This window comes from Erythrolamprus reginae, chromosome 3, assembly GCF_031021105.1.
Source record: "Erythrolamprus reginae isolate rEryReg1 chromosome 3, rEryReg1.hap1, whole genome shotgun sequence".
NCBI lineage: Eukaryota > Metazoa > Chordata > Lepidosauria > Squamata > Dipsadidae > Erythrolamprus > Erythrolamprus reginae.
The window spans coordinates 181146210-181167485 of NC_091952.1; the positions used below are offsets into that span (position 1 = coordinate 181146210).

Consider the following 21276-nt stretch of genomic DNA (forward strand, 5'->3'; position numbering starts at 1 on the left):
TAACTATTCCGTCAAGACATTTGATACTATCAGCTGCTAAGCCTAGGTGAAGATATACACCTGGTAACATCAGCATATAAATGATGTATAGCTCTGAACTGCCTGAGAACTTTTCCTAGTGGCTTCATGTATCATATATGTCAGGGATGACACACGAGCCACAGGTGGCATGTGGACGCATATCTGCTAGCATGTTGTCCTAGCTTAGTTTCAGTGCGCATGTGCCGGAAGGCGATCTTTGGCTCATATGGAGGTTCTGGGAGGGCATTTTCGGCTTCTGGGAGGCCTTTGGGGATGGGAGAGGGCATTTTCAATCTCTCCAGGCTCTGGGGAAGCCTCTGGAGCCTGGGAAGTACGAAAAACGGGCTATTGGGCCCACCGGAAGTCAGGAAATGGGCCATTTCCAGCCTCCAGAGGGCCTACAGGTGGAAAACCATTGTTGCCCTCCCCAGACATTGAATTATACTGTGCACACCCATGTTTCGGCACCTGAAGGAAAAAAGATTCACCATCACTGACAAATGTTTTAATATTGTCACTCAAGTGAAGGTCTAAATATTGACAACAGAAACAATTTCTTATGGTGTAATTATCAAATTGTATTTTTTTTTAAAAAAAATACCCCTAAAAACCATCTGGCATTGATGATGCAGCCCTTACCCTGCACGTGAATTTTTTTGGTCTGTGAATAATTTCTCCATTATTATCCATGATTTCTAAGCTTCCACTTTCACTAGAGTTTTCAGAAGAATCATCTCCTTCCATAACACGTTCTGGGACAGCACCAGTGGCACGCATCACTTCAACATGCAGGCGGCCTACCACCTATATTAAAAAAAAACGGGTATCTTAAGATGTTAAAGATGTCCCTAACATGTAATATCAATAATGCAGATGAGATACACACACTGTGTGTGTGTGTGTGTGTGTGTGTGTGTGTTGTGTCTGTGTGCATTTTATATATTATATATCATATGTATCTTCACCAATTGAATAAAGAAATGAATATAGATAATATTTTCAAGTTTGACATACTAATCTTCTTAAACAACATTGATAATCAACTTATACTACAAAGATTTACAGTGGTACCTCATCATACGAACTTAAGTGGTTCCAGGAGGAGGTTCGTAAGGTGAAAAGTTCATAAGACGAAACAATGTTTCTCATAGGAATCAATGTAAAAGCAAATAATGCTTGCAAATCCTTCAGGAAAATCCCAAACTTTAGAAGGGAGGCGAACAGAGGGCAGGGAGAAGCAGCTAAAGGGGGCGGGTGGAAGAAACAAGGCTAGGCTAAAGGGTGAGTGGGAAGGAAGAAAGGCAAGGGGGCGCCCCTCCCTTTTCTTTCTTCAAAAGACACCCTTTCAGTGCCTGTGCAAGCACGCTGTTCTTCTACTTTTTAAAATGCAAACTCTTTCCCCCTCCAAGCCGCCCCTCCCTTTTCTTTCTTAAAAAGACACCCTTTCAGTGCCTGTGCAAGCATGCTGTTCTCCTACTTTTTAAAATGCAAACTCTTTCCCCCTCTAAGCCGCCCCTCCCTTTTCTTTCTTCAAAAAAGTGGGGGGAAGAAACCCCTTCATCCCAGCAGCAGCAGCTTGGGTTCGTAAGGTGAAAATAGTTCGGAAGAAGAGGCAAAAAAATCTTAAACACCGGGTTCATATCTCAAAAAGTTCGTTAGAAGAGGCGTTCGTAAGATGAGGTACCACTGTATATGTATGGGAATGACCTTGGAAGACAGGAGGAAGTCACATATACCATCCCAGTATATAACTCTGCACCAATTGTGGGTTCTAAAACCCATTGCTATTGGTTTGCATGCGCAATGCTTCAGAAGCATTCCAGGTGGGTGGGTGGATGGAGCATCACCATTGCTATTCATCTAATTTTGACGTATGTAAACCTATTATTAATTAACATATTCTGAAAGAAATGATAATTTTGAAAATCCTTTTTTATAGATATCATTCATTGGTATCACCTTTAAATTAAACACACTAGAACACTGTGCAGAGAAACTATTTGTCAACATAAGAAATTTAGTTCTTCTCCATATGTCCCACAGATGTCTTCTTTATTTGTGGGTATCAACTGATGATTTTTCTTTTCCTCAGGCTTTCACTCCACAGATCATCTAGTGTGTCTGGCATTTTTTTCCCTTTAAGCCACATCCTCTGCCTTTTCCAACCCATCGCTAATAGAGACTGCAAAACAGCAGCAGCACCAAATAAACAAAGAGAAAAACAGGAAAGCAGCAGATGGCAATTCCAACTGTGCTATACATAACACGAGCCATTATTTGCAATTCATTCATTCAGTCAAGACAATCATTCACAGGATGTATATGGTTGTCTATCTCATATAACGATTCCTGGTGGCTCACAACAATCCATGAAACAAAGACACAAACCAGAAGTATCCTTTTCCCCAGACACCAAACCAAACAAGTCTCCCAGCAAAAACCCCATCCTTGCTCAATGCTTGGGGAAAGAGCCAAGTCTTCAAGGCCCCCCAGAAAACTGAAAGGGCAGGAATGTACATGTGCAACAAAGATACTCCTTTCACAAACAAAGTGCAGTACAGTGTTCCCTCGATTTTCGCGGGGGATGCATTCTGAGACTGCCCGCGAAAGTCGAATTTCCGCGAAGTAGAGATGCGGAAGTAAATACACTATTTTTGGCTATGAACAGTATCACAAGCCATCCCTTAACGCTTTAAATCCCTAAAGTGCAATTTCCCATTCCCTTAGCAACCATTTAGATTATTACTCACCATGTTTATTTATTAAAGTTTATTAAAAAAAATATTTATTAAAGGCAGATGAAAGTTTGGCAATGACATATGACATCATCGGGCAGGAAAAACCGTGGTATAGGGGGAAAACCCACAAAGTATTTTTTAATTAATATTTTTGAAAAACCGTGGTATAGACTTTTCGCGATGTTCGAACCCGCTGAAATCGAGGGAACACTGTATTTATTATAGATTAAGCCTTACCTCTCCTTGCTGGCTAATTATTGGTACTGCATACTGAAGCTTCACATCACAGAAAAGGCACTCCAAAAAGACATTTGCTACGCCAATTAAATTGTGATTTTCTTGGGCTTCATAGAAAGGATCACCTCTTTTTCCTGTGAGTCTCTTCATCTATTTTTTAAAGAAAATATGAATTTCAAAGGCATGAAATACAAATATAAATACAAAGGCTTACCAGAATGATTCAACATGGAAATGATAAGCTGTATTTTGAAATATATATCATTTATTGTAAACAATTACAATATTATTTCCATTTTTAACATTATTTATTGTAATAATTATATTACGTATCACAGCAGAAATATACACATTATTTGCACCAAAGGTAGTATCAGTTTAAATAAAACATTTCAAGGACCAACAGTTTATTTATCTTTAAAACATAAATAATAAAAGACTTCAAACAATCTCTATTCTCTCCCAAATATGGGACACACAAAGTAGTAATTAGGATCATTTTAACTGCCAGTATAGAAATGTAAATGTAACAATAAAACATAATAGTAATAATAGCAATAGCAATAGTAATAGTAATAATAATAATAATAATAATAATAATAATAATAATAATTTATTAGATTTGTATGCTTATTTCTTATTGTTAAGCAGGCAATATATCTTATAATACCCAACAAAAATAAGTGAAATTTTAACTATATTTCAGAGTACTAGCATATTGAACCAAGCCAGTGATAGCGAACCTTTTGGCCATGATGTGTCAAAAATTTCAAAAATATCTAATTTGAGTCTGCTGGCATGTCACACACACCCACCCAAAATAGAAACAATTATCTTCCCCCATGCACTATTTAGACTACCCTGAACAGCGGCACTGAGCAGTACCACAGAATCTGGGCCTGAAGTCAAAGTCCCAGGCTTTGACCAGTTCTGGTGCCACCACTCCCACTCAAAAAGGCCTCTCATACAACAAGGCATATGAATTTTGTGGAACAATATGATTGCTCCCCAGGACCAGCTGCATGCCATCCCAGCATTCTCCAGGATTTGCTGCATGCCCCTTTGCAGGAAGTGTTCTCTTTATGGTGACAGGCACCTGGGCCGAGCTGAGGTTCCCATGGTTGCAGATGGCCTTTGTTCTTGAAGAAACTCCAGAGGATGCTCTTCTGCATCCTTGGCAATCTATGAAAACCATCCTGAAAGGATGCCCCACTCCTGTGCAACTTCCCAAGTTACACAAGACCATGTTTCACTCTCATGTAGCCACCACAACTTCTGAAAATTATGAGAATGTTGTGTGCTATTGAAATTAGTTTTTGTCGGGTATCACATCACCCAAAACGTAGTGGTGCAAGTCTCCTTTGATGTGCATGTCCTAGGTTTGCCATAATTGGTTCAGAATAAACTAACGAAAATTAATGAGGAAATGGAGACGACAGGGAGCTTTCTGCACACATACTTTTATAAATCACATATTGAGAAAATGGTTAAATACCTCCTGAAATCTCTCTTTCCATTCTTGATATAATTCTCTCATATCAATTAATTTGTTTTCTAGCTTTTCAATGGTCCACACCTGAGTGCTTTTTCCTTTCCTTTTTACCTGAATAGCTGGTTCACTGACAATTGCTCCTCTCTGAATAACAAAACACAAGCATTCTATTTACAGTATTCATTCAAATATTCTGGTGATGTAAAATCATGAATGAACGCTGAAAACATTCTCAATAGGAAAATAATAATTCTTGTAATTAATGATGATCAAATTGTTTATATTTAATAATGTAACATGACCATAATAGCAAAATATTTAACAATAATGTAACATTAATATTAATACTTAAAATTAATGTATTAAAACATGAAAGCTCAGTGGTAAAATGCATTTTAAAAATACATATACTATATGTTTCTCAGATGCTCAATATACATTTTCCCCCTCTTGTTATATTTGAAAATCTGTTTTTAAGTTAATCACATGGAATTACTGTAGTTAAATGTAGTTTTAAGATTTCATGCATGAATACAATTCTTTCTTACTGAATGTATTGCAATCAACAAAGAATCCTTTATTTTGGCATAATCTTTCATGGTTACATCCACTTCACTGAATACATCACAGTCAGCTATTTGTTAGGGGAGCTGAGCATGTGGGCAAAATACAGCAGTTTTCTAAGAGTCTTTTTTGTATGACCATACCAGAATCTGCCTGTATATAAAAAGGGACATGCAAAATGAAAGCTTTTATCTCATTTTACGGTATGTTAGGATTCTATATTCTGGGTATTCCAGACATATTCATTAATGGAAATGTTCTGTGCTCTCACTGTATATACATGACTTCATCTTAGCAAATGTGAACTAATGTGAAGTAATAATGATCACCAACAAGTTCTTAGTTTTATTTTGTGCAACTGTTGATTACCTCTGGATACTTTAGTACAATGCAGTACATATGTGAATATTTATATTGATATGTACAGGTCACAAAATGAAAGAAGCTGCTTATTCTGGGTTTATAACCATTCCCATTCTATTCACCTCATGCACAAAAATCGACCTCTAAATTTTATCTTGAATGCAAAATGATTGTGGACTTTTTTTTACATTATATATAAAATAGTAAATTTTCTTACCTTTCTATTGGCATTCAAGTTAGCAGCAGGAATCTGAAGTGTGACTTGATAATCTGTTAGCTTGCTCATTTCTTCAGCTAAAAAGTTCGCTTCCCTTACTAATGCATTGGCTTTAACTATTTGTTCTCTAAGTTTTGCCAAGCTTTGTCGAAATAATTCATCCCTACAAAGGAAACAAGCCATAAATATATTTTAAAAATGTAATTTAGAAACCCAGTTTCTAAACACTATTTAAAATACTATTAAGGAGACCAGTACATTATTTTTAATAAATTCTCCATGAAAAACCATGAATTTAGTCACCAGATGTAGAGTTCTGATAGAATCTATCATGATTAGAATAATCATGCATCTGGAAAGCATAATACAGTGGTCCCTCGATCATCGCGAGGGTTCCGTTCCAGGACCCCACGCGACGATCGATTTTTCACGAAGTAGCGGTGCGGAAGTAAAAACACCATCTGCGCATGCGCAGATGGTGTTTTTACTTCCACCACAGCAGCGAGGAGCCGAAGATTGGGGTTTCCCCACCGCCTCGCTGCTGCCGCTTGTCCGCACGCACCGCCCGGCCTTCGCCCGCCCACCCCGTTGCTCTTATTGCTTCCCAGCTGGGAAGCGGCCCCCACGCGCGCGCCGCCCGGCCTTCCCCCGCCCACCCCGTTGCTCTTATTGCTTCCCAGCTGGGAAGCGGCCCCCGCGCGCGCGCCACCCGGCCTTCCCCCGCCCACCCCGTTGCTCTTATTGCTTCCCAGCTGGGGAAACTCCACCATCTACGCATGCGTGGCCATAGAAAAAAAGGGCACGCATGCGCAGATGGTGTTGTTTACTTCCGGGTTGAAAACTCGCGATATAGCCCTTTCGCGATGCTCGAGGACGCGAAACTCGAGGGATCACTGTAGTACTAACATTAAAATATTCAGCATTAATAATTAAACATTCAAATCAATTGCATAAATTAATCTATCTTTACAGATGTTTTAAGAGACATTATTTGTAATTAATTTTTCCTGGAAGCTGGAATTTAGATTAGTTGATTTATGGGACCAAACCTAACTATGCAATATTGCCTACAGACTCCATATTTTATTATTTTACAAATAACACAAGAACAAAGGTTCAGGGAAAACTAGAGCCTTCTGATAAAATCAAGATATTTTCTATTTTTAAACAAATATTTAATCTGTTTTTATTCAATGATTTCAAATGAGAAAAGTCTCTCCAGATTATCCCACAAACCAGGATAACATATTGTAAACATTAGTATGGAATAGCCACATGGTACAGTAGGCTTTAAAAAGGAAACTGGATTTTTTCTTCTCATCCAAGAAGCTTCCTCAGTTTCAAGAAACATCAAGAAAGTTCAGTTCATTTAAAAAAAAACACTTTTGGCACAACCGTGACCTGAATGGCTGAGAACTGTGCATAAGTGCACTAAGGTGCCTTCTATCCCCTGCCCAATTATCTCTCCTATATCTCATATTTCTTTTCTTCCACTCATATATCTCTATATCTCCTCCTGTATCCTCCATTGATGTACAGTATTGTACTTTATTCTTATATCTTTACTCCTATACTTTCTTTCCTTCCTTCCTTCCTTCCTTCCTTCCTTCCTTCCCTCTCTTTGATATATATTACCACATGGTTAATCTCATTAACCTTCATTATGTATTGGACAAAATAAATAAATAAATAAACCTCCATAGAAATACAATAAGCCTAACTCAGCAACGAGTTACTATAGCTACTATTCAAATGTATGATAATTCTCACCAAGAGGACTTGTTCCTCAAGGTTGCAGCCATCACAGCATCTTCCAGTCACATGATTATGATTCAGCCACTTGAAAGCCGGCTCGCGATTATGATGATCGCAGCATCCATCTGATGATGTGATCATTGCCATTTGTGACCTTCACTGCCAGCTTTCGATAAGCGAAATCAATGGGGGAAACTGGCAGGAAGTCACAAATGGCGACTATATGGTGACTGCAGGATGTTGCAGTCCTAGAGGATTTGCCTAATGACTGGTGCAATTGTTGCGGTAAATCAATGCGGTCAGATGACATCACATTTTATGACCATGTCACTTAGTGACAGAATGGCTGATCCCAATTACCATTATTAAACAAGGACTGTTAGAATGAGTCAATGCGGGTACAGACTCTTAGTAAACGGAATTACATAATATTTAAAGAGGAGAAACCCAAATCAGTTCAATGCACTGAAGTCCTCACAGACAGAGATGTACACTGAGAGCATATGCACCAAAGACAAATTCCTTGTGTGTCCAATCACACAATAAAGAATTCTATTCTGGTCTATTCTAAAAAAAAAAAAGTAGATAACCCTTTCATATCACTATTGATTCAAAACGATTTCAAGTTTTTGTCCTCCAGTACAATCACTCGGTTACTTAAATGCCAATATTCTTACCTCTCTTCTGACCAGAGGTTTATTTTCTGCTGAACAGTCTGGGCAGCATCTGAAAGGCTGCCACCACACTGCTGATAACGCCGTTCTGGAGAAAGCTGTTGCCTGAGCTGTTCCAGCTCCCGCTCATACATTATCCGCTGCTCTTCCAAAGCACTACGTTTCTCTTCCAAATACTGTTTCTCCAATACCTGGACCACATTTTGCAATGGATCTGGACAGAAAGGAGTCCATGGCATTTTAGAAATTATTTCCAGGGGGAATGCTTAATATAACATCATCAACTTTCTGAAAATCCTCCTAGGCTTCACAACCTTGTGTACTGGCCTGATTAAACACTATCCCAATATGCTATTCTTTCTTTCTTTCTTTCTTTCTTTCTTTCTTTCTTTCTTTCATTCATTCATTCATTCATTCAGACTTCTATGCTCCCTAATCCCAAAGGGATTCAGGGTATCTTACAGCAATATAAAAATACCATACAATAATGAAAAGAAGTCCAATATTAAATACTAAAACAATAAAGCACATGACTCCCGAAAAAGAAGTACAGTGTTCCCTTGATTTTCGCGGGTTCAAACTTCACGAATAGCCTATACCACGGTTTTTTTAAAAATATCAATTAAAAAATACTTCATGGCTTTTTTCCTATACCACGTTTTTTTTCCATCCGATGATGTCATACGTCATCACCAAACTAATAATTTTTGCAAATAAATAACAAAAAATAATAATTATTGTTAATAAATAATTATGTTTATAAATATCAGGATCACTATTCAATGGTGAGTACCAGTAATAATGGTGAGTAAATGGTTGTTAAGGGAATGGGAAATGGTAATTTAGGGGTTTAAAGTGTTAAGGGAAGGCTTATGATACTGTCCATAGCCAAAAATGGTGCATTTACTTCCACTTCTCTACTTCGCGGAAATTCGACTTTCGCGGGCGGTCTCGGAACGCATCCCCCGCGGAAATCGAGGGAACACTGTATATAGATAAAATAGAATAGAATAAGAGAGTTGGAAGGGACCTTGGAAGTCTTCTAGTCCAACCCCCTGCTTAGGCAGGAAAGCCTAAACCACTTCAGACAAATGGTTATTCAACATCTTCTTAAAATCTTCCAGTGTTAGAGCATTCAGACCTTCTGGAGGCACATTGAGGACTACACATTGAGTGCCGTTGGTCAGCCAGTTATGAATCCATCTGGTGGTGATGCTGTCTAAGCCACATTTTTCTACTTTATCTAGTAGTAGGTTATGGTCTACTTTATCAAATGCCTTACTGAAATCCAAGTAAATTATATCAACAGTATATTTCTGGTCCACTAATTTTGTCACTTTGTCAAAGAATGCAATAAGATGGCAAAGAATGCAATATACTCTAGAAAAATACGCAAGACTCAATTTCAAAAATAAACCCCAGGAAATATATTTAGGTTTCATCTATCAGAAAAAAAGTACAGTACTTCAAGTTTTCTATTAGAGCATCTATTACAGAAAATCACTGCAATAATTGATTGTATTGAAAAATTGTATATTTTTTATTATATATCAAGACAACCCAGAAACCTGTCTATTCCTGTCTGGTTTCAGCATCCTTGAACATAATTTCCTCACCATTGCTGTTTAGCATTTTCATTATAACTTCCATTTGCGCAAATTCATAGTTATAGTCTGGTTCTGAAGAAGCTTCACTGGCTGCATCTAAATCCTGTTCTGCTTCATGTTCTTTTTCAGAGTCTTTAAAGCAATCTCGACGCTTTCTTTTAGGAAGATTAATTCTATATGAAAAATAAAAAGATTTTTTAATAAACTTACCAACATGTTTTTTAAATAAACTTAAATGAAGGAACTGGGAACAGCAGGAACAGAGCCACTTGCAATACAGGAAGTAAAACATGTGATTATAGTCCTTGCTCATCCTATGAAGTGTGAATACAAATATCTACTACTAGCTGCCCATCAAGCCCTTGAAACGTCACTAAACAGTTGCTATGGAGGATCATTATGGAAGATAGCCTTACGCTAGTAGCAAGAAGCCAGGATGGATTATGGTACAGATTCTTGTATCATTACTCTCCAAGGAGGTATTATGGGAGTAGCCTGGGGATAATAAAACAATTTATAGTTTCTTGTGCGTTAAGGATCCACTTTGGAACTGCTACCATGGAGATACTTGTATAAAGCAACAGCGCCTAAGATTTTTTGTGGGGATGTCATTATTTAATCTCCGAAAGGGGGTAACTGGATCAAAGATTCTAATAACCATTGTGTTGAAATGTCAGTCTTCCTACAACCAATGGTAAGTGTGATAAAATTGGATGGTTTTTTTTAAAGAAAGAATAAAAATATTTTATATAACAAAAAATAAAATTTGTTGACTTGTACTATCAAGATTGTATGTGGTGGATATTGTTGAATATTAAAACCTGATGCAAGTGATCACAAATTTAACTGAATTTAGATTAAATTAATTTCAAATTCTCTTCTACATAGTTGTCAGAGCTATGAAATAGCTTTAAAATATCAAGTGGGCTGAATAAAATCCTAGAAATAGTTGCTGGAACCTATATACCACTATTTCAAACTGAGAAAAACCAATTCTGAACTTTCAAATATAGTAACTTTTAAATTAATACTATTTGGAATTATCCTTTGCAAGCAAAATTATTCACTTGTATATTATCTATATAAATAAGGTGAACTAAATAAAAATTTGACCTTGACACTTGGTGGTTTCATGGACAAATCCATGTTATTTTTCTTCACGGGAAAAATGCGTCCTTTGCTGCTATCTTCTTCAGGGATGCTTTTTTGACTTCAAAGTCTGGCCTTTGGCATTCCTAGGAGTCTGTCATTAGTGCAAAGTACAATCCAGTTCCCCTCATGCTTAACTTTGTGACATCAGAAAAGGATTGATTAGGTATTGCTGCCTAGTATCACCACTGAATTATTATGGAACATTAAAAACAAATACCTAAAAAAATGGTTGTTTCCCCATAAGATTCTATCTCCGTGCCACAGCTGAGTCACAGAACATACCAGTGTGCCATTTACGCACGATCTGAAAAATAAAACACATTTATAAGACTATAATCACTCTTCAGACACAAGTTCCCACGCTCTAGTGTGGATAATACTTTAGCAAAGTCCAGGCTACCAGGGAATTATTCTACTCCAGGGGTCTCCAAGCTTGGCAACTTTAAGACTTGTGGACGAAGCAGTGGAAGTGATGTGCCGGTGCCTGGAGGCTGTTGGGGCCTGGATGGGTGTCAACAAACTGAAACTCAACCCAGACAAGACGGAGTGGCTGTGGGTCTTGCCTCCCAAGGACAATTCCATCTGTCCGTCCATTACCCTGGGGGGAGAATCATTGACCCCCTCAGAGAGGGTTCGCAACTTGGGCATCCTCCTCGATCCACAGCTCACATTATAGAAACACCTTTCAGCTGGGGCGAGGGGGGCATTCGCCCAGGTTTGCCTGGTGTACCAGTTGCGACCCTATTTGGACCGGGAGTCACTGCTCACAGTCACTCATGCCCTCATCACCTCGAGGCTCGACTACTGTAACGCTCTCTACATGGGGCTACCTTTGAAAAGTGTTCGGAAACTTCAGATCGTGCAGAATGCAGCTGCGAGAGCAATCATGGGCTTTCCCAAATATGCCCATAACACACCAACACTCCGCAGTCTGCATTGGTTGCCGATCAGTTTCCAGTCACAATTCAAAGTGTTGGTTATGACCGATAAAGCCCTTCATGGCACTTGACCAGATTACCTCAGGGACCGCCTTCTGCGGCACGAATCCCAGCGACCAGTCAGGTCCCACAGAGTGGGTCTTCTCCGGGTCCCGTCAACCAAACAATGTCGTTTGGCGAGACCCAGGGGAAGAGCCTTCTCTGTGGCGGCCCCGGCCCTCTGGAACCAACTCCCCCCAGAGATTAGAATTGCCCCCACCCTCCTTGCCTTTCGTAAGCTGCTTAAAACCCACCTCTGCCACCAGGCATGGGGGAATTGAGATACTCTTTCCCCCTAGGCCTTTACAATTTTATGCATGGTATGTCTGTATGTATGTTTGGTTTTTATATAATGGGTTTTAACTGTTTTTAGTATTGGATTATACTGTTTTGTTACTGTTGTTAGCTGCCCCGAGTCTGCAGAGAGGGGCGGCATACAAATCCAATGAACAAAAAAACAAACAACAAACAATAAACAAACTTCAACTCTCAGACCCCTGCTTTACTCTGTAAGACCAAGCAGGATGAGTAAGTACTAGACATTTGCTACCTCTTTCTATGGAAGAAACAGAAAGCCTGGTCATGTCTCTTCCCCCTTTTGTCTTTTAGTGAAAGAGTGGATATGGCTGTGAATTTGCCCTCATTCCCCAACAATCTGGGAAGAGTTCCAAATGTCCCCTAGACAGGCTATATTTAGTAAGTGTTGGATTGACCAGCCGTTTCAAATCCCTGCTGGGTCACTATGATATTAAACTAAATTGATACAGCTCACTGCTTGATAGGCTAAATACAATTAGATGGCCATTAAGTGTAATGGAATACAAAAGCGACAAATCTCTCACCGCGCCAGTATCTTTGTAGGCTTCCCACCCCAAGACTTCATTCAAGTGATTTAATTTGATGCTAGAATAGCTACACTCAACCCAGCAAGCTGTTGTAGCATGTATGGTGGAAGCAAAGAGGAAAATAAAAAGCTGAAAATTAGAAAACTGCTAGCTCATCTGGTGAGCCACACATGGGGTGGAAATGAGTGGGTAAGGAGAACTTGCATAGATTTTCTAGAAAATATCATAATCAGGACACCCCTGAACTTCTGTTCTTCTGGAAAGGGCATAGAAGGCTTTTTCCTAGCCACCCCAAAGTGAAGATTGCAATGAAGTGAAGGTCAGGATTGGTGTACATGCTTGTGAGGCAGAATTGTTGTGTGGGTGTAAATAAACAAGGGCAGTCCTGAAGAGAAAAATGATTGAATCTTGCATATACATGTGACTGGATGGAAGGTATGAACTATGGCTTTTCACACCCCATAGTAGTGTCATAGGACAGCATTTCCCAACCGGTGTGCCGCGGCACACTAGTGTGCCGCGAGACAAGGCCAGGTATGCCGCAAAGCCTAGGGAAGCTCCAGCTGGGTGGGGCGCTGCCGGTGCCGGACCGCCGGTGCAGCTGTCCCCCGGCTACTGCCCGATGCAGCTGTTTCCGGCGCTCTCTTGCTGGGCCCCAAAGAAGGAAGGCGGGAAAAAGGAGACCTTCATTATTCGCGCCTCCTTTTTCCCACCTTCCTTCTTTGGGGCCCAGCAGGAAAGCGCTGGAAACAGCGGCATCTGGCAGTAGCCGGGGGGACAGCTGCGAGCACCGTTCCCTGTAAGTTGCCCCCTCTCCGCCGCCGCCTCTCCTCCGCCGCCGCCGCCTCTCCTCCGCCGCTGCCGCCGCAGTAGCCAAGGGACAGCTGCGAGCACTGTTCCCCGTAAGCTGCCCCCTCTCCTCCGCCGCCACTTCTGTCTTGGGGCACGATCTGCCCCCTCTCCTCCGCCGCCGCTTCCTGCCTTGGGGCGAGCAATCCGGGAGTCCAGGACTATGTGGCTTTGCGCCATGAAGAGAAAACGGCCGACTTTTCCCTGCTGCCCGAGCCGTTTTCTCTTCATGGCGCAAAGCCACACAGTCCCGGACTCCCGGATCGCTCGCTTCTCCGGTCAGCAAAGCCATCTGCCCAGGAAAGCGTCGCACATTGAAAAAGTGCGATGCTTTTCCGGGCAGCCGGCTTGCTGGCTGGAGAAGCGAGCAATCCGGGAGTCCGGGACTGGCTTTGCGCCATGAAGAGAAAACGGCAGCAGGGAAAAGTCAGCCGGGCTAACGGGAGGCGGCGCGTGGCTGGGCGCTGGGGACGTCTGGGAGGGCGAGGGGGCTGATGGCTGCTGCCTCTTAGCTGCAGAACCGGCGGGCGGAGGCGAAGACAACGGCCGCCGGCTCTCTCCCTCCACTCTCTCTCCGGCTCTCTCTCTTTCTTTTTCTCTCTGTTGCTGGCGTGGTGAACGAGAGAGAAAGAGAGAGAGAGAGAAAGGAGGGGAGAGAGAATGAGAGAGAAAGAAAGCAAGAGAGAGGGAAAGAAAGCAAGAGCGAGAGAGAAAGAGAGGGGGAAAGGAGGGAGAGGAAAAGACATAGAGGGAGGGAAGGAGGGAGAGAGAAAGAGAGCAAAAAAGAGAGGAAGAAAGAAAGAGGGATGGAGAGAGAGAAAGAAGGGAAGGAAGGAAGAAGGAGAAATAGAGTGAAATGGAGGAAGAGATTTTTTTGTCCAAACTTTTCTTTAGGCCCCCCCCCCCCGCCCCCCACTCAGTGTTCCCCAGAATTTTGAAAATATGAATAATGTGCCGCGGCTCAAAAAAGGTTGGGAAACACTGTCATAGGAGACTTCTCCATTAACCACCCATCTCCCTATTGAAATGAGATCTATAAAGTCATGAGAAGCTTAAGCTGTAGATGCTTCATCTGAATCTGATTGTTGATGGCTGATTATGTGAAGTTCTACTACAATTGCAACTAGAATTACCTGATAATGAACACTCCCACCCCAATCAAAGGCTAACATTTTATCCCTTACTAATTTATATTACTCATATTTTTCTATATTTTACAACATTTTGCCAACGAATGAGACATAATTTTTATAGCTTGTATATTCCAGTTTCAGGAACATATTTTTAATAGGTTACCTATTTTCTTAACTTAATACAAACATGAAAGAAATAAAAAGAGTAACTTTGCATTTAATGTTAAAATCATCAAGGGTTTAATTAAGACTTCAATTCTTCCTGACAATTCTTTCTTCCTTTTGTTACAGTACATCCCAGCTGTAAAAAAAATTGGGAACTAGCCAATGCAGTGCAAGTATTTAAGTAACTGGGTCACAGGCTGCAAGCCATCTGCAGAAACTAGTTTAAATCAAATTAATGAGACATTTACTTAAATCATTTCAATTTTTCTAATATGCGGTTATTCTGTGAAAATCACGTTTATTCCCTATATAAGCCAAAAGAAGCAAAATATATCTTTTATTCTCAGTTTGGAATATCATTTTTAAAAAGAAGCTTTTGAATAACATTCCACTCTGCTCATAAACCAGGAAAATAATTAATTTTCCATCTCAATTTTCTCAAGCAGATGATATTTAGGCACAATGTCTTTGCTTTGTGGCTGACAATATAAATAATCCTCAATACTTCAACTGTAAAAAAAAATCCTCATTCATTTTCCAAACATAAAGAACTTTATTGCTTTTTCCACAAAAATCAACAATGAACTGAATTAATTGCCATTGTAACTCTGTAATGTAGTTTGTGCTTATTTAGAAATCTTGGATGAAACACAAATAAAACAGTTTGTTTATTTATACATTTTTCCAATGACATGCCTCTTTATTGTTGCCAGTCAAAATGACAATACAACTCTTACCATAACACTGAATTCCATCTGTTTGGAATATTTTTGTTGTTAAACCTTGAACTTTCATGGTAACACGCCTCAGGTCTTACACAAAACCACAGTAAAACTAATTTTCTGTATATTTACATGTTTCCAAACAGCTAGCCTTCCCCAATTAAAGAGCAAGAATATTTGTGTAAAATCTCTCTAAAGCAATTATACTAACTAAAACCTTATTGAAAAATACTTTCCTGCTTTGTTTTTGGCTTTAAAAAAGTGTCAAAAGTGTAACTAATGATAAATGTGTAGGTGAACACAAATCAGCATTCAATCCCAAAATTACCGATACTAATAGCTTCATGATGTGAAATTAGGAGGGCTCTTAACCTGAAAACTACTTGGAACCATTAGGCACAAACTTTGTGAAATGTATGCATGCTTGTCAAGTTTTTCTGAAGGAAGAAGTCACGAACAGAAATTAATACTAGCTAGAATAAACTGTATCTTTCAAAGTTTAGGCAAGTTTACAGTGTCTTCCTCTCTTTGTTAATGCAAGGTCCTTTTGTTTAAACTACAAAGGCTCCCAAATTTTGCAGATGCCCTTACCTTGCATTTTCTTTTGGTGAGAGAGAAACTTCTCCATCTAGTGCAATGTCTATCTCACAATGTTCTGGTTGAATTCCTATCCCAAATAGCTGTATGTCCTGTGAGGTATCCGCACCAATCCTGGTGTGGTCCTGATTAAGACAAATAGAGTGAACATAAAATCTGCTGTTTCTGTCATCCTGAGTAAAGATTTATAAGTTACAATGTATGTGCAATCTAATCAGCTCAAAATGTTTATATTTACTGTAAAATGTGAAATGAGTGATATTACATCTTTCTACAGAGCACGGCCTTAAACTCCTTTAATGTTCTCTATTTAGTTCCTCCGTGACTCATGTATACTGAGAGGAAGTATGTCAAAAACAGCAATCACATGAGAAAGCTTCACATACTAGCCTGTCACAAAGGTTTCATTAAACCAGTGCTTCTCAAATAGTGGGGTGGGCCCCCATGGAGGGCCCAGAGCGATGCCCAGGGGGTACATGACCCCAGGGAACATGGGTTTTTTTGCTGTAGGGAGTAGGATGCGTGTCCTACCTGACACTTGTAGCGGTAGCTCCATCGCGCTCCTCGGCATTGTGTCCTAGGCAGCCCGTTCTAAAAAAAAAAGTCTCGCAAGTTCAATCAAACTTCTCAAACTCGTGAGACTTTTTCTTTTAGAATGGGCTGCCCTGGACACAACATTGAGAAGTGTTACGGCCATATTAGTACAAGTGTCAGGTAAGATGTGCGTTTCGCGGTGGGGTGCAATTTGGGGTTGGCAGGGCAGGCAGGCTGGGCCGCGATACAGTCATGGCAGAGAGTTGGGGGCACGCAAAATGTTTACTTCTTCCTAGGGGCGGCATAACAGAAAACAATTGAGAAGCACTGCATTAAACACTGGCTAGTGTATGGATAGATGACTTCATACTTTCAACATACAGGTAGTCCTCGATCTAGAATTTTTTTTTACTGACTGTTCCATGTTACAACGGCATTGAAAAAGTGACTTATGGCTGTTTTTCCCACTTACAACCGCTACAGCATCCCCATGGTCACGTTATCAAAATGTGGATGCTTCGCAACTGGTTTATATTTATGATGGTTGCAGTGTCTCGAGGTCATGTGATCACTTTTTGTGACCTTCTGAAAAGCAAAAGTCAATGGGGAAGTCAGATTCACTTAACAAAAGTTTACCAAGTTAACAATTGCAGTGATTCACTTAACAAATGTGGCAAGAACAATAATAAAATAAGGTAAAACTCACTTAACAAATTGTCTTGCTTAGTGACATAAATTTTGGGCTCAATTGTGGTCTTAAGTTGAGGAATACCTGTAAAAGATTTACTTGGTGCAGTAGACATAGTCATCTACCTTTTTCTTTTTTTTACAAATCATGTTCAACAAACTTCAACAAAAGGAAGCTTTAAAGAAGTGTGGATGATTATTGTTTTTTACCTTTAAATAATAAAGCAACAATTCATTGAGTGCAGGATCTGCATTTAAATTGACCAGATAACATTTGTCTTCTCCCATCTTGATGCCTGAAGATTCAAGAGAAATGCCCATGCTCTCTAGTTGCTTTTGTCTTTCCTGTAAAATTCATAGAAGGTTTGAAGTAATAGCTGTTAATTATCTTCACAACAAAGAACCTAAATATTATAAACTGTGTCCAAAAATTGCAAGTGGAAGAAATGTTAACACTTCTCTATGAATACTTACGCCAGTTTATGCAATACAGTGTTGGGTATTGAGTAAAATATTGTATTAATTTGCTATTCGAGCAGAACAATTTTTGATATAGTGTTCAATTATCACATACACATGGACACACAATTTCGCTATGAGTAAAATCACTGTTCTTCAAAGTCAGAAACAGATAGAGAAGAAAAGCTAACATTAAATTTGAACCCAGCTAATGAAATGAAATTCAAACCAAAAAAAATTACACAAACAGGTACAGGTTTTTTTTTCCTATTGTTGTTTTATTCGTAATCTTCTGTTTAAAGATGAATGAAGCTGAAACTAAGTAAGGACCACCTGCATGAGGTTATTTCTGGCAAACCTTAATGGACTCTGACTGACATCAACATTGACATGATGAGGCTTTATTAATTTGTTTATAAATAAAAGAAGGAATATAGGAAAACATTTTATTTTAAGAGAGGGATATAATTTATTTATATTTGTTGTGATGATCGGAAACTATTTCTTTATAAATATTTTTCTTCACTATATTCTTGTTTTTCTTTCTTTTCTATTTCTCTATTTTTCTTTTCTGTTTCTCCCTCTTTTCTTTCATATTTTAGTTTGTATTAGTTTTTCTGATAGTTATAATTTTTAATAATATTGCTTTAAAATATGTAAGAAAAAGCACACATCTTATATTTATTCACAATAAACTACAATGTGTTGGTATTACAGTAGTGCCAATAAACAGTGGTATCAGTTAAGGATGAACTCTAACAAGTGTTGATTTCCATTATTTTAGAACCTTGATTTGAAATGGAGAGAAGCATCATGCACAAAACACCAAATGAAACAGGCCAAACCCGGCACCATATTATGTGTAGAAACTCTAAAAATGCTCAGCGTTCCTTGAAGAAATCAGGCCCACAGATACTAATTTTTATATAATGTAGTAGAATGAACAGTTGCATTTATGTGTTATAATGAGAAATACTCGCCTTCAAAATGCTTGTGACTACCTACAGCATATATAAGACTCAAAGCCTCTTCAACCCCAGCATTGTGTATTGGCTCTATAACATTATTACAAAAGTTAAAAATATGTTGCACCCTGGAACATATTTAAGAATACAAATGTAGTCCATCTCAATTAAGTAATAAATGCATAAATACCTGTGCAATTTCTTCAGTTTTTCTTAATTTCTCTTCCCAAGTAATGGTGAGTTCTTTTATTAGTTTTTCAGATTCCTCCAATTTTTCCTTTAATTCTGGTGCTTTCATAGACTTTAATATTCAAAATACACCTGTTACAACTTTCTCAAAATTCCAGAGTGGTTTATGCAAAATATTTTCATTTCAAAATTATAATTAAATAAATTTATTTATAATTTTATAATTATATAATTTATAATTAAATTTGTAATTTATAAATTTATAATTAAATAAACAGAGAGCACAGATCAAATCACTCTCTTGGGGTATATTTGTAAACTGCAGACATTCTAGTTCATTCTCCTTTATAGAATGAATACTAATTTAATTTCTCTTTTTCCTTTCCACTAGAAGCTAGAAACAGCAATCTTCAACAAAACCCTTTTCTGATGCAAGGTTTACAGAAAACCTCAAATAATTAATCTTATCTAAATGAATTTCAGAATGCAGATGCATTTATCCCTTTCTCTTATCTTCATTTTATTCATTTTATAAATATTACTGAACAAAACTAAAATTTTATCTGCTTTACCTCGGCCTGAGAAAGTTGCTCTTTCAGCTTCTCTACTTCTTCTCGTAGTTCTCGGATGACCCTAGCATTGGGATCCTCATTCACAATAGCATGATTTACTATCCTTTTAGCTCTATCTGCGTATCTCAATGTAGACAATGTTTCTTCATAATTATCAGCTGATGGACTGATTGTAGCTATCATAGCTGTTTGGCTATTTCCTCCCAAGTTGTCCTAAAAGGTTCATTAGGGAATAGATAAAATGCATAAAACAAAATTATTCTTATGCCTGAAATATATTATTTATTCTTGACAGATACCATTTTAAAATCTATTTCAATTGTAATTGATCTGCTCTTCCTCAATACATGTTTAACATTCAGCACTAGAAATGGCTAAAATTAGAATTATAAGTTTTGTTGCAAAGGTCATAAAGGAAAAACACAAAACCCAGAAGAGATCTTATTGCAGTATTGCTTATTTTTACTAAATATGCTGCGGTTTGTATACTTATGTGCAAGGTTATTTGAGGGCAATAAATGGTATCTTCATTTTTAAATGGGAATAGAATGTGGCTATTCTATCCCTATATTTTACCTTGAGAAGCCAAGTGAGCACAGAATCTCGGTAAGGCACAAATTTATTTTTCCCCTTTCCTGCTGCTTGGTCTGCAAGTGATGAAATAACCAAACCTAGTGTTGAAAGGGACCTAAGAAAATAGCAAATATGATCAGTTTGACCATGTGACCTACAATTCAGAAAAATGTATACAATTAACAATGCCTTATTTTTAAAAAAGCAGACTGTACAATATGTAATAAACTTAAAGAGGAATAGGAATTTGTAGAAGCATAAAATGACATTATGCATACATGCAAGTTTAAGACTTCTTTATAACAAAAAAATATCCAAATGAATTTATTTTAGGATCAATTATTTAAAGATTTTAAGTGTAGTAATGTTATGAATTATTGAAAAATATTATTAGTTTTGGTATAGTGTGATGTCCAATACTGTTTATTTGTAATTTAAAATTGTGTCATATAGCATGCATAAAATAAGAAAAAAAGATATTTTGTAGTATAATAACACCATTCACATTAAAAAATGCCTTTTTAGGACTTTGCATTTTGTCCTCCTTTTTTACCCAAGTAAAACTTCGTTATATGTAATGTAAAGCTAAACAACGCTCATACATTCTTGTACACATAAGCGTGTTATAGAACAGAGGAAAGGACACATCATACATTGGAATGCATATCCTTTCAAATACATATGGAAAGCATTACTATTTGTGATTCTTGAACTAGTTCTGACTTTTTCAGGGAGGGAGTGGGAACCAATAGAGAGAATTAAAGTAACAAGGTATTTTAGGATATCGCGAGGTATCGCAAAAAAAAAAGGAGTCAAGCCAGGAAGACAGAAAAGAAGTGGAGAAAAAGAACTGAGGCAAGCAACTCACGTCCTGATGCCCCAAAACCTGCCGAGAGACAGAAGGGAAAGAAAGGGAGAAAGAAAAGTGGCCAGATTCAGCAAAGGAAATAGCCCAAAGGAAGCCCATTAGATGCAGCAACCTGGCAGGGAATCCCACAAATCAGCTCCAGAAAGTAAGGACTTTCCGAGGGCTGGGGAATTGTGGGTGTGGAGAAAAAACAGCATACACGCCATAGTTCCCTCTAAGCTGAGCAGTGAGCAATCGCCCACTTAAAACCCTGCTGTTCTGTTCGGGTCGTATGTGACCCGAAACCAAGTTTGAGTCCCCTGTAAAACATTTTCCCTGCAT

General features: G+C 38.6%; 1 protein-coding gene across 1 annotated transcript in view; it reads right to left on the minus strand.

Annotated features, from left to right (window-relative positions):
* The window catches only part of LOC139164791 (kinesin-like protein KIF13A), a 72402-nt gene that overhangs the window by 35583 nt on the left and 15543 nt on the right, over window positions 1-21276 (minus strand). The window contains exons 7-18 of the mRNA XM_070747332.1: window positions 20091-20202; window positions 19515-19727; window positions 18944-19054; window positions 17540-17674; window positions 16103-16233; window positions 11038-11124; window positions 9678-9841; window positions 8065-8275; window positions 5633-5795; window positions 4492-4632; window positions 2997-3146; window positions 661-825 (exon numbers count right to left, since the gene is read on the minus strand). Coding sequence (XP_070603433.1) covers window positions 661-825; window positions 2997-3146; window positions 4492-4632; window positions 5633-5795; window positions 8065-8275; window positions 9678-9841; window positions 11038-11124; window positions 16103-16233; window positions 17540-17674; window positions 18944-19054; window positions 19515-19727; window positions 20091-20202 — 1783 coding nt within the window. The remainder of the gene's footprint in view (window positions 1-660; window positions 826-2996; window positions 3147-4491; window positions 4633-5632; window positions 5796-8064; window positions 8276-9677; window positions 9842-11037; window positions 11125-16102; window positions 16234-17539; window positions 17675-18943; window positions 19055-19514; window positions 19728-20090; window positions 20203-21276) is intronic.